This window comes from Dendrobates tinctorius, unplaced genomic scaffold, assembly GCF_039654945.1.
Source record: "Dendrobates tinctorius isolate UK_male_01 unplaced genomic scaffold, ASM3965494v1 ptg000202l, whole genome shotgun sequence".
In the NCBI taxonomy this organism is placed as follows: Eukaryota; Metazoa; Chordata; class Amphibia; order Anura; family Dendrobatidae; genus Dendrobates; species Dendrobates tinctorius.
Genome location: NW_027361869.1, coordinates 2496953 through 2511040, shown reverse-complemented (window position 1 = coordinate 2511040; position 14088 = coordinate 2496953). Strand labels below are relative to the sequence as shown.

The 14088-nt window shown below is 50.3% G+C and overlaps 1 protein-coding gene across 1 annotated transcript; it reads right to left on the bottom strand.

The window, feature by feature from the left end:
* Nucleotides 1–72: 72 nt before the first annotated feature.
* On the bottom strand, nt 73–6934 carry CUNH8orf33 (chromosome unknown C8orf33 homolog). Its single transcript, XM_073553598.1, has 8 exons — nt 6793–6934; nt 6547–6599; nt 5367–5457; nt 4520–4657; nt 1921–2534; nt 1378–1468; nt 1070–1216; nt 73–559 (listed from the first exon to the last, which is right to left on the bottom strand). The coding sequence occupies exons 2-8, from the start codon at nt 6553–6555 to the stop codon at nt 342–344; spliced, it is 1308 nt and encodes a 435-aa protein (XP_073409699.1). The 5' UTR covers nt 6556–6599; nt 6793–6934; the 3' UTR covers nt 73–341.
* Nucleotides 6935–14088: the final 7154 nt, after the last annotated feature.

Here is a 14088-nt window from a genome sequence, read left to right as displayed (position 1 = left end):
TTGTCATTCATGAAAGCTCCTGTATAAAAAAGAAACAGTGATCCCAGCGCCCAATGCAGAATCCAGAACAGCTCATCTTTGTAACCACTTTATTCAGCAGTGTCGCTGCACCCAGATATTCACACTTTCCAGTTTGTTGCAAAAAAAAAAAAAGTGAAACAAAAACATTTCTAGAACTAAATAGTTCATACAATATAACTTGTAATAAACAATGGCGCCAATTTCTCATTCATTGGCTTATTGTTCAGTGTCCAAATGAAAAAGGCACGGTATTGCTGCAGGTTACAGCGGTGCAGAGAAGTCCACAACAAAATGGCTGCTCCGTGGTGTGGCTGTCCCCATTAGAAAAAGTTAAAGGAAAAGGCCACCTGGGACGGTTTGAAGGTGAATTCTTGCTGACCAGAGGAGGAGGACGGTGGCGCTGTATACTGATGGGAGGGTCCCTGGGTGTCTGCAGGTGCAGCACTCGTTCGGGATTTGTGAATACTCTTACGGAAAACCTTGCTGCGGTTTTGTCTTGTCGCCAGAGTCACTGCTGTCATTTTTGCCGATTTATTTGCTGTGAAAAAAAAAAAAAAAAAAAACACACACAACACACCAAATGAGTCATGGCAATACTGCAGCCATAACATTATGAACACAGGATAGGCGGCAGCCTGCTGATCCCTGGAGAACCCATACCGCTCTCGGAAGAATCCTTACCACTTCCTGGGGAACCCCCACCGCTCTTGGGGGAACCCTCACCACTTCCTGGGGAACCCCCACCGCTCTTGGGGGAACCCCTACTGCTCTCGGGGGAACCCCTACCGCTCCCTAGAACAGGGCCTATTAAATACCCCACATTGGAAAGATGCAGTGGCTGTGAATGCACATCACTGCTCCAATACTTGTCTATGAGACTGTCGAGTTCAAAGCTTGGGCCATTTTTTAGTCCCATAGACAGAGAATGGACAGGTGGACATCAAATAACCTGGTTTAAATGCTTTCCCTTCCCCTTTTTAAAACGCAGCCAGAAAACCTCAGCATCAGTAAGCCACACGCCATGTGAATCCCTCGTTCGGTTACTTACCAGCCTGCATCAGTCTCAGCTGTTTAACCCTTTCTTCTTCCATCTTGTGGCGGTAATCACCAAACATCACCCGCATCACTTGCCGTTTCTTCACCAATGGGACTTTCGCACTCCTCAAAGTCTTAATAGCCCGTACCGCTTCCTCCACTACTCAGGAGAGAATAATAAATTCACGGGGGAAGATCAAACAATATCATATTATTCATACCCATATGTCCATAGGGTAATTCCTTAAAATGCAATTCCCTAATAACGGATGGCAAAGATGGAGGACCATTTAAGCTGCTACAGTTCTACCTAAACTTCACCTTGTTTAGGAGTCGATTTCTGACGCTGTAGTCCAATTTCAAGCTGCTCCACACACCAGTCCAGCTCCTTCCGCAGCTCATCATCTCCTGACTATATAACAAGCAGTACAATGATACATAATAAAAAGGATATAAAATATAAAAAAAAAAAAAAAAAAAAAAAAAGTGGTTAACTCCTTCTAGAACCAGTGCCACACCTGTCCGCAGGTTCGGCATCCGAATGCCATTCAATGGAGCTGAGCTGCGATACCAGACAACACCCATGGATGGATGTGGCACTGTTTCTGGAAGAAAGCAGCCATGTTTTACCAATTCTATGCAGGCCCCATAGAGACGCAATATAACAAGGTTATATTATGTCACAGACTGGATCACATCCTTTCTTTGGCACCAAGAATATGGCTTCTTGAATGACCTTAAATACAGACTGGACCTTTTGGGCTTGCCTGCTGATTTTGACTTACCAAGAAAAGCTGCCACGGTTTGGTGCAGTAACCTACGTCCTGCTCAGTGCTGGAGGTCCTAACCTCCCTGTGCACCTACCTTAGCTTCTTCCTTTAGCGGTGGACTTGGAAGCACAGTTTCTCTAGGGTCTTTCACTTTTCTCTGCTCCTCCGCATTTTTAGACTTGGACTTTTTTTTCTTCTTCTTTGGGGAGTCCGCTATATTTTTCTCATCAGCGTTACCAATTTGTGTCCGATTAGCCGACACCCCAAGGGTACTGGCTGCAATGCCTATGTTAAAGCACTTCTGCGACGAGTTTTCCGGCACAGTTGCCACAGTCATATGAGAAGCACCGAGGTGGTCACCTTCAGCGCCATGTGTGGTCAGCGGAGATGTGGAGGTCTCTGAAGTGCTACATGTTTCTTCAGGGATCTGAAAATTGAAGGTGAACTCCGAGCCACCACCTAAACATAAAGTCCCGTCCCGCTGGCTTACTGACGGCTCAGTGTTTTTCACCTCCTTGGCGTGGTCCTCCAGTTTGTCCTCCGGTTGTCCCCCTGCATTCTGATGTTCTTGATCTGGCAAGAAGTTGAAGTTAAACTCGCTGCCGGATGGGGTGAACCAGCGCCTGGCGCCACTTTGTGCATCCTTTACACTTTTTCTATAGGCGACGCTGTGGGTATCCCGAGATGTCACTTCTTGAATTTTAGGTTCTGGAGGATTATTGGTATAAAAAAAGAAAGGAAGATATTTAGTTATTGGAGTAAGGGGATTTCACAACTGTTAGATACAAAGCAGCAGATATAGAGGAACGCAGATTATGGCAGCAAGGACAGTATTGTAACGGTCCGCTCCGTCCAAGAGATATGGACACTTAGCCACCTCCCAAAATGTGCCCAGTTTTGCATAGGGAAACCACAGCCAGCCAGGCACATCAAGTGTAGTATTACACGACAGTCCACGATATACAAGGATCACCAGAGTCTGCTGGAGTAGAAGCTGCTCTTGCATAGCTCTCACTGAGGGGTCCCAGCGCTCGGACATCGATGGTCAATGATTTATCATCTATTGATCGAGTATTTTATTCCAGAAACAGCGCCGCACTTGTCAATGGCCGTGCCTGGGATTGCAAATAGAAGCCAACACTGCAATATCAGGAGGAGCCTACAGACAGGACTGGCGCTTTTTCTAGGGAGAAAAAAAAAAAAAATAAAAAAAAAATAAAAAAAAATAAAAAAAAAAATCTAGTTTTATACCATTGAATACCGTATATACTCGAATATAAGCTGAGATTTTCAGCCCATTTTTTTGGGCTGAAAGTCCCCCTCTCAGCTTATATTCGAGTCATATACCTGGGGGTCGGCGGGGGAGGGGAGCGGGGGTGCCACAGATCATACTTACCCCGTCCTGGCTCGGTCTCTGCAGCCCCCCGCTTCTCCACGGTCTCCCTTCCTTCAGCGGTCACATGGTACCGCTTATTAAACTCATGAATATGCGCATATGTATGAGCTTAATGAGCGGTACCACGTGACCACTGAAGGCAGGAAGGGAGACCGGGATTACAGAGACCAAGCCAGGACGGGGTAAGTATAGGCTATATTCACCTGTCCCCGGTCCATCGGTGCTTGCTGCTGTCTGATTTGTCCTCTTGTCAGTGACATTCAGACAGCAGAGGGCGCGGTGACGTGGTTAGTGCGTGCCGTGCCCTCTGCTGCTTGAACGTCACTGACAGATGACATGGCAGACGGCGAGCAGCGATGGACGCAGGACAGGTGAATGTCTCAGGTGCCAGGTCCTGAGGCAGCAGCGACACCGGCACCTGGCACCCAGTGACGGAGAGGTGAGTATGTCATTTTTTTATTTTTATTTGCAGCAGCAGCATATGGGGGCATGATATATGGAGCAGCATATGGGGGCATAATATATGGAGCAGCATAATCCATGGAGCAGAATATGGGGGCATAATCCATGGATCAGCATATGGGAGCAGCATATGGGGTCATGATATATGGAGCAGCATATGGGGACAACATATGGGGGCATGATATATGGAGCACCTTGTGGGGGCAGCATATGGGGGCATAATATATGGAGAGGCATATGGGGGTATAATTTATGGAGCATCTTATGGTGGCATAATATATGGGGGCAGCATATGGGGGCATAATATATGGGGGCAGCATATGGGGGCATAATCCATGGAGCAGCATATGGGGGCATAATCCATGGAGCAGCATATGGGGGCGGCATATGGGGGCATAATCTATGGAGCATCTTATGGTGCAGCATATGGGGCATAATCTATGGAGCATCTTATGGGGCCATAACCTTTATGGAGCAGCATATGGGGCATATTATTCTAGGGAGCATCTTATGGGGCCATTATTAACCTTTGTGCAGCATTATATGGGGTGTATTTTGTATGGAGCCCATCATGAACTGTATGGAGCGTTATATGGAGCTCCTGATTCAATAAGGCTATTCAAAAACATTTATCCTACTGATGTCTCAATTAAATTTACTTTTATTGGAATCTATTTTTATTTTTGAAATTTACAAGTAGCTGCTGCATTTTCCACCCTAGGCTTATACGCAAGTCATTGTTTTCCCAGTTTTTTGTGACAAAATTACAGGGGGGGGGGGGGGGGGGGGAGGGGTGTCGGCTTATACTCGAGTATATACGGTAGTTATCACTCACCACCTTGTTTTTGTACCCGTCTCTCTTCGGCCATCTTAAGTCGGTAGTTTCCAAATACTTGGTTCATCACCTGCCTCTTCTTCACAAAGGGAGTTTTCCGAGAACGCAGGACTCGCAGTACCCGCTGAGTATCTTCCACTAAGGAAATACCATTAGTCACAGAAAATTTGTTTTTCTATTGCAGTGAGCTCAAATTGCTGTTTAACGTTTTAAATGCTACTGTTAACCACTGACAATGGCATGTAAATGGCCTGATTGCATGGCACATCAATTCGAACACACATTGCCGCCCATGGAGATAAGGTCACAGGGAGCTGATGGGTTGCAATGGCAGCTAGGGGCCTACTGAAGGCCCCTGGGAGATTAATAATATTCTTATACTGTACACTGCAAAACTGCAGTATAAAGAACATGCAATCGCAGCTATGGGAGGGGAAAAAGAAATTAAAAAAAAAAAAATATATATATATATATATATATATATAAAAATACAGCTCACATTCATTTACCCAACTTCAAAATTAAATGAATAACAAAAATAAATAAAAAGTTATTCAAGCAATTTATTAAAACAAGATTAAAAAATAAAAACAAGTTGTATGTACCCCAAAAACAGGGCCGTGGAGTCGGATTAGGAGTCAGTGTCATGGAAATTGAGGAGTCGAAGGTTTGGCTTACCGACGCCACAGCCCTGCCCAAAAAGTCCTCATACAACTCCATAAATGAAAAAAAAGAAAAGAAAAAAAGTATGACTCCAGGAAGAGGGGAGAAAAAAAAAAAAAACACAAATTGCAAAAAGCCAATTTATGAAGGGGTTGTGATAGTCCGGGGGTCACACTGTACACACCTTGTCTCGGCGTTGGATTGCGCCGCAGGAGCCCAGTTTCCAGCTGACTGATGCACCACTCCAACTCATCTTCAAACGTCCCTCTGGGAGCCTGAGAAATGAACATGGGGAAGATTTTGTCTTGCAAACTAGTTGTGATCAACACGACTGATATATTAGAAGCATTTCGAAGTACTCGCTGACTGTACATGATGGGGGGGGGGTGCCCCCTGTTACAGTACAATTCCTGCAGAGCAGCAATCAGTGGCGGAGACACATAATCTCTCATAGCAGGAAATGTTTCCGGTGCCATCCCCTACTGAGAAAACCCCGGACCTCATGTCCTGCGAGGATGTCCCGATGTCAGACAGCAGCTCCTACCCCATCAGACCAGACCTGTCCATGTAACAGAACAGCACGTCTTCATGGCTCCATAGGAAGCCATTACTACCGCACTCAGGATCTCATATACAAATCCCCCCATTCTCACCAGGTCCCCAAACTGATGCTAGACCTGCTTTGGGAATAATATATTTTCCAGCAGTCATGCAGGGGAAAATGCATATTTAAAAAAAAAAAAAAAAAATATTTTTTGATTAGTGTTTGTGTGGGGATGGGGGGGGGGGAGAATTTTTTTTTGGCAAAAAGTCTGTCCTGGGACCTGTGTTTTTAAGTGGTCTACTCTGAGGCTTATATTAATTTATTTCGGTGTTCTTCCCTTGAAATCCATATAGACTGGGGTGTCTCCAGTTGCTGACAGCACTTGCTCTGGGGTCCATATAAATTGAGGAGGGGGGTTTACATATATTTAGGATGAGGTCTGAGTTGACCACTGGTGATTTATGGGGGTCTTCTTTGGGATTTATATTCATTAATGGGGCCTGCTGCCTGTAATTATTGAAGGGGTCTATTTGTTTAGGGGGTCTGTAGCATATATTTAATGGGGTGTGTGCACTCGAATATTAGCTTTTATTTATACTTTGGGGTGGCGGGGATATCTGCGTTTATTGGCGGTGTGTGTTAAGAGATCTATATTTATGATTTTTGTGGGGGAGGGGGGTGAAATTTGCATTTATTTGGATGGAGTCAGCTTGGGGCCTATGTAGGGGTCTGGCCACAGGCTGTACTGGTTTAGGGGGTCACTTCTACAGCGCTGTCACAGTAATTAATCCCTACATTCCCACATGGGGACATAACTCACCTCCTCCATGCCTGCGGTATATTATTTCTCCCCAGGACACTTTCATAACAATGCTGAATAAATGGTTCAGAAAAACATAAATCAAATCACTCGTATTAAATAGTCATCAGTGTATCAGTGCACCCTGCATGCTGGGACTTATAGTGAGTCAGGCACAGTGCAGAAGAACAAGGACAGACAGAAATAACATAAACGGAGGCAATGCAGACCCTACACCAATGCAGACCACATGCACAGTATACCTACATGACAGGCTGGGGAACAAGCACCTTCCTAACAACGCGTGGTCATAACGGTCCGTCTGTGAATTCACTCCCCTGCTGGGTCCGCTTAATTTATCTCCCCGTGTGGAAACTGAGACCAGAATAACAGTTCCGGAAACTAAAAAGCGAAATATAGAGATCAGTGCAGTGACGTCGTAGGACAACAGAGGTGGAGGAGCAGCAGCTAGGTGCACATTGTGTCCTCCCTGTATGTAACCTGCTCCAATATCAGGTCACTGCAGACTATAAGGAGACATAATACTCTCTACCTGTCCTCCGTGTGTAGTGCGGGGTCTGTCGCTCTCTACCTGTCCTCCGTGTGTAGTGCGGGGTCTGTCGCTCTCTACCTGTCCTCCGTGTGTAGTGCGGGGTCTGTCGCTCTCTACCCGTCCTCCATGTGTAGTGCGGGGTCTGTCGCTCTCTACCTGTCCTCCGTGTGTTGTGTGGGGTCTGTCGCTCTCTACCTGTCCTCCGTGTGTAGTGCGGGGTCTGTCGCTCTCTACCCGTCCTCCATGTGTAGTGCGGGGTCTGTCGCTCTCTACCCGTCCTCCGTGTGTAGTGCGGGGTCTGTCGCTCTCTACCTGTCCTCCGTGTGTAGTGCGGGGTCTGTCGCTCTCTACCTGTCCTCCGTGTGTAGTGCGGGGTCTGTCGCTCTCTACCCGTCCTCCGTGTGTAGTGCGGGGTCTGTCTCTCTCTACCCGTCCTCCATGTGTAGTGCGGGGTCTGTCGCTCTCTACCTGTCCTCCGTGTGTTGTGTGGGGTCTGTCGCTCTCTACCTGTCCTCCGTGTGTAGTGCGGGGTCTGTCGCTCTCTACCCGTCCTCCATGTGTAGTGCGGGGTCTGTCGCTCTCTACCCGTCCTCCGTGTGTAGTGCGGGGTCTGTCGCTCTCTACCCGTCCTCCGTGTGTAGTGCGGGGTCTGTCGCTCTCTACCCGTCCTCCGTGTGTAGTGCGGGGTCTGTCGCTCTCTACCTGTCCTCCGTGTGTTGTGTGAGGTCTGTCGCTCTCTACCTGTCCTCTGTGTGTAGTGCGGTGTCTGTCGCTCTCTACCTGTCCTCCGTGTGTAGTGCGGGGTCTGTCTCTCTCTACCCGTCCTCCGTGTGTAGTGCGGGGTCTGTCGCTCTCTACCTGTCCTCTGTGTGTAGTGCGGTGTCTGTCGCTCTCTACCTGTCCTCCATGTGTAGTGCGGGGTCTGTCTCTCTCTACCCGTCCTCCGTGTGTAGTGCGGGGTCTGTCGCTCTCTACCCGTCCTCCGTGTGTAGTGCGGGGTCTGTCGCTCTCTACCCGTCCTCCGTGTGTAGTGCGGGGTCTGTCGCTCTCTACCTGTCCTCCGTGTGTTGTGTGAGGTCTGTCGCTCTCTACCTGTCCTCTGTGTGTAGTGCGGTGTCTGTCGCTCTCTACCTGTCCTCCGTGTGTAGTGCGGGGTCTGTCGCTCTCTACCTGTCCTCCGTGTGTAGTGCGGGGTCTGTCGCTCTCTACCTGTCCTCCGTGTGTAGTGCGGGGTCTGTCGCTCTCTACCTGTCCTCCGTGTGTAGTGCGGGGTCTGTCGCTCTCTACCTGTCCTCTGTGTGTAGTGCGGGGTCTGTCGCTCTCTACCCGTCCTCCGTTTGTAGTGTGGGGTCTGTCGCTCTCTACCTGTTCTCCGTGTGTTGTGTGAGGTCTGTCGCTCTCTATCTGTCCTCTGTGTGTAGTGAGGGGTCTGTCGCTCTCTACCTTTCCTCGGTGTGGGGTCTGTCACTCTCTACCTGTCCTCCGTGTGTAGTGTGGGGTCTGTCTCTCTCTACCTGTCCTCCATGTGTAGTGCGGGGTCTGTCGCTCTCTACCTGTCCTCCGTGTGTAGTGCGGGGTCTGTCGCCCTCTACCTGTCCTCCGTGTGAAGTGCGGGGTCTGTCGCTCTCTACCTGTCCTCCGTGTGTAGTGCGAGGTCTGTCTCTCTCTACCTGTCCTCCGTGTGTAGTGCGGGGTCTGTCTCTCTCTACCTGTCCTCCGTGTGTAGTGCGGGGTCTGTCGCTCTCTACCTTTCCTCGGTGTGGGGTCTGTCACTCTCTACCTGTCCTCCGTGTGTAGTGTGGGGTCTGTCTCTCTCTACCTGTCCTCCGTGTGTAGTGCGGGGTCTGTCGCTCTCTACCTGTCCTCCGTGTGTAGTGCGGGGTCTGTCGCCCTCTACCTGTCCTCCGTGTGTAGTGCGGGGTTTGTCGCTCTCTACCTGTCCTCCGTGTGTAGTGCGGGGTCTGTCTCTCTCTACCTGTCCTCCGTGTGTAGTGCGGGGTCTGTCTCTCTCTACCTGTCCTCCGTGTGTAGTGCGGGGTCTGTCACTCTCTACCTGTCCTCCGTGTGTAGTGCGGGGTCTGTCACTCTCTACCTGTCCTCCGTGTGTAGTGCGGGGTCTGTCTCTCTCTACCTGTCCTCCGTGTGTAGTGCGGGGTCTGTCGCTCTCTACCTTTCCTCGGTGTGGGGTCTGTCACTCTCTACCTGTCCTCCGTGTGTAGTGTGGGGTCTGTCTCTCTCTACCTGTCCTCCGTGTGTAGTGCGGGGTCTGTCGCTCTCTACCTGTCCTCCGTGTGTAGTGCGGGGTCTGTCGCCCTCTACCTGTCCTCCGTGTGTAGTGCGGGGTCTGTCGCTCTCTACCTGTCCTCCGTGTGTAGTGCGGGGTCTGTCTCTCTCTACCTGTCCTCCGTGTGTAGTGCGGGGTCTGTCTCTCTCTACCTGTCCTCCGTGTGTAGTGCGGGGTCTGTCGCTCTCTACCTGTCCTCCGTGTGTAGTGTGGGGTCTATCGCTCTCTACCTGTCCTCCGTGTGTAGTGCGGGGTCTGTCACTCTCTACCCGTCCTCCGTGTGTAGTGCGGGGTCTGTCGCTCTCTACCCGTCCTCCGTGTGTAGTGCGGGGTCTGTCGCTCTCTATCCGTCTTCCGTGTGTAGTGCGGGGTCTGTCGCTCTCTACCCGTCCTCCGTGTGTAGTGTGGGGTCTGTCGCTCTCTACCCGTCCTCCGTTTGTAGTGCGGGGTCTGTCGCTCTCTACCTGTCCTTCGTGTGTAGTGCGGGGTCTGTCGCTCTCTACCTGTCCTCCGTGTGTAGTGCGGGGTCTGTCGCTCTCTACCTGTCCTCCGTGTGTAGTGCGGTGTCTGTCGCTCTCTACCCGTCCTCCGTGTTTTGTGTGGGGTCTGTCGCTCTCTACCCGTCCTCCGTGTTTTGTGCGGGGTCTGTCGCTCTCTACCCGTCCTCCGTGTGTAGTGCGGGGTCTGTCGCTCTCTATCCGTCCTCCGTGTGTAGTGCGGGGTCTGTCGCTCTCTACCTGTCCTCCGTGTGTAGTGCGGGGTCTGTCGCTCTCTACCTGTCCTCCGTGTGTAGTGTGGGGTCTGTTGCTCTCTACCCGTCCTCCGTGTGTAGTTCTGTCACTCTCTACCTGTCCTCCATGTGTAGTGCGGGGTCTGTCGCTCTCTACCTGTCCTCCGTGTGTAGTTCTGTCACTCTCTACCTGTCCTCCGTGTGTAGTTCTGTCACTCTCTACCTGTCCTCCGTGTGTAGTGCGGGGTCTGTCGCTCTCTACCTGTCCTCTGTGTGTAGTGCGGGGTCTGTCGCTCTCTACCTGTCCTCTGTGTGTAGTGCGGGGTCTGTCGCTCTCTACCCGTCCTCCGTTTGTAGTGTGGGGTCTGTCGCTCTCTACCTGTTCTCCGTGTGTTGTGTGAGGTCTGTCGCTCTCTACCTGTCCTCTGTGTGTAGTGAGGGGTCTGTCGCTCTCTACCTTTCCTCGGTGTGGGGTCTGTCACTCTCTACCTGTCCTCCGTGTGTAGTGTGGGGTCTGTCTCTCTCTACCTGTCCTCCGTGTGTAGTGCGGGGTCTGTCGCTCTCTACCTGTCCTCCGTGTGTAGTGCGGGGTCTGTCGCCCTCTACCTGTCCTCCGTGTGAAGTGCGGGGTCTGTCGCTCTCTACTTGTCCTCCGTGTGTAGTGCGAGGTCTGTCTCTCTCTACCTGTCCTCCGTGTGTAGTGCGGGGTCTGTCTCTCTCTACCTGTCCTCCGTGTGTAGTGCGGGGTCTGTCGCTCTCTACCTTTCCTCGGTGTGGGGTCTGTCACTCTCTACCTGTCCTCCGTGTGTAGTGTGGGGTCTGTCTCTCTCTACCTGTCCTCCGTGTGTAGTGCGGGGTCTGTCGCTCTCTACCTGTCCTCCGTGTGTAGTGCGGGGTCTGTCGCCCTCTACCTGTCCTCCGTGTGTAGTGCGGGGTCTGTCGCTCTCTACCTGTCCTCCGTGTGTAGTGCGGGGTCTGTCTCTCTCTACCTGTCCTCCGTGTGTAGTGCGGGGTCTGTCTCTCTCTACCTGTCCTCCGTGTGTAGTGCGGGGTCTGTCACTCTCTACCTGTCCTCCGTGTGTAGTGCGGGGTCTGTCACTCTCTACCTGTCCTCCGTGTGTAGTGCGGGGTCTGTCTCTCTCTACCTGTCCTCCGTGTGTAGTGCGGGGTCTGTCGCTCTCTACCTTTCCTCGGTGTGGGGTCTGTCACTCTCTACCTGTCCTCCGTGTGTAGTGTGGGGTCTGTCGCTCTCTACCTGTCCTCCGTGTGTAGTGCGGGGTCTGTCGCTCTCTACCTGTCCTCCGTGTGTAGTGCGGGGTCTGTCGCCCTCTACCTGTCCTCCGTGTGTAGTGCGGGGTCTGTCGCTCTCTACCTGTCCTCCGTGTGTAGTGCGGGGTCTGTCTCTCTCTACCTGTCCTCCGTGTGTAGTGCGGGGTCTGTCTCTCTCTACCTGTCCTCCGTGTGTAGTGCGGGGTCTGTCGCTCTCTACCTGTCCTCCGTGTGTAGTGTGGGGTCTGTCGCTCTCTACCTGTCCTCCGTGTGTAGTGCGGGGTCTGTCGCTCTCTACCCGTCCTCCGTGTGTAGTGCGGGGTCTGTCGCTCTCTACCCGTCCTCCGTGTGTAGTGCGGGGTCTGTCGCTCTCTATCCGTCTTCCGTGTGTAGTGCGGGGTCTGTCGCTCTCTACCCGTCCTCCATGTGTAGTGTGGGGTCTGTCGCTCTCTACCCGTCCTCCGTTTGTAGTGCGGGGTCTGTCGCTCTCTACCTGTCCTCCGTGTGTAGTGCGGGGTCTGTCGCTCTCTACCTGTCCTCCGTGTGTAGTGCGGGGTCTGTCGCTCTCTACCTGTCCTCCGTGTGTAGTGCGGTGTCTGTCGCTCTCTACCCGTCCTCCGTGTTTTGTGTGGGGTCTGTCGCTCTCTACCCGTCCTCCGTGTTTTGTGCGGGGTCTGTCGCTCTCTACCCGTCCTCCGTGTGTAGTGCGGGGTCTGTCGCTCTCTATCCGTCCTCCGTGTGTAGTGCGGGGTCTGTCGCTCTCTACCTGTCCTCCGTGTGTAGTGCGGGGTCTGTCGCTCTCTACCTGTCCTCCGTGTGTAGTGTGGGGTCTGTTGCTCTCTACCCGTCCTCCGTGTGTAGTTCTGTCACTCTCTACCTGTCCTCCATGTGTAGTGCGGGGTCTGTCGCTCTCTACCTGTCCTCCGTGTGTAGTTCTGTCACTCTCTACCTGTCCTCCATGTGTAGTGCGGGGTCTGTCGCGCTCTACTGTCCCTTCACATAAGATATATTACACAATTTCTTATTTTCAGGTGTGCTAATGATGTATGAAATAAAAATTAAAAGAACGGTTGCTGTTTAAGGTACAATGCTCACTTATTGCTGGCCCCTTGTAAGCAGGTAGATTGTTGGATGGGGAGGTACATGGCCCTGAGGATTTGTGCACTGAGTAACTTTTATTTGCCAAGTTGTGGGTTCTAGGGTCCGGGATTTAGGAGTGACTATAGAGCCAGGGTGGGATGTTCACTAGACCTACTGAGCTAAGGCTCCAGGTGCGGCTCTAGAGGTGACTAAAAGCAGGAAATGCCTTTATAAGAAAGAGAAGATGAGCTCTGCTGGAACGAAAAATCCTGTGCCAAACAGTGATGTGCTTATTGGGACTGCTAAAAGGGAGCGCTCCCCATCATATCCAGCCTGCGTGTGAACATGGGCCTAGATTTAGGAAAAGGTCTTGCTGGAGAAGTCAGTTTTTATGAAGGGCTGTAGGTTTTTCCCACATAATTATAGACCAGGAAGCTTTCAGTTGCTGTCCGGTAAAACAAGTTATCACCTATTCACAGGATGGGTAATAATTCATTGACAGGAGGGGGTTGGCCCTCTGGGACCCACATCGATCGGCCGAATGCAGCCGTCAGCAGCCCCATAGAATGAAGTAGCAATGCACATGCCCCTTAGGCCAGGATCATACGTGCGAGAAACTTTTTTTGCCGCTGCATTTTTTTTTTAGCCTTTTAATTGAACAGTGCTTATTTGGGAGCGTTTTACATCAGGAAAAGCTTCATATAATTATTTTTTCTCTTATTAGGCATTTTTCCAAAACTTGAAACAGGGAAAAAAAAAAGACTAAAAAGATCTAAAATATAAACAGCAAAGTATTTTTAGTTTTACAGTAGAAATGAAGGGGACGAGTGTTTATGTTTTTAAAAGGGGGACCCTTTAAAAAAAATCCCCAAAAAACCTATTGTGCGCACATTTTAGCAAATATCTAGTTCTACACAGGTCACCTGAGAAGAAGGATGGGGAGTAAAAAACTGGCACAAACTAATCCAACGAGGAGGCTGTGGAAAGTTAGAGAACAGTGTCCAGCGTTGTAGTAAAGGGATCGTTCAGCTTGAACCACACGAAATCTGCTCCGTTTTCAGACTGTTCGGTCTCTCTGAATCTTCCCCATGTTTGCACCCAGGATTTTACCGCTGGAGTTCGGTGAAGTGCTCCTCCGGTTCTGTAGTTATAATCTACGGTCGTGAACCAACCTATATTCTGAATACTTACAATGAAAGCTTTCCAAACTGGTTGAGTCTTTAACAAAAAGATGACACTTATAGGAGGCGCAATTTACAGTATATTTATTATCTAGAAATCAGATTGTAACAAATGCCAATTATCAATAATAATGATCCATAACGAAGGACGACGGAGTGTAGAGACATCCAAATGTGCTCTGCAATGTTCTGCTTCCCTGTTATACCTATAGGAAACGGAGGAGTAAACTGGCAAATGGGCGATAGGGTCAGCATTGGGGGCACAGTGTCAGCCTATGTAGGGACATATCCTAATGACAGTGGTAAATTTAGTTATACATTTCCAGGAAGAATAATAGAGGGACAGCATAACACATCATTGAGTAAAACAAAAAATTGTCAGGAGGGCTTACAGGTCCTTATTAATCTGCATCTGGCATCAAGAGCCTGGTACCGCATATATGACACCTGAAATGGAAGAACCAGA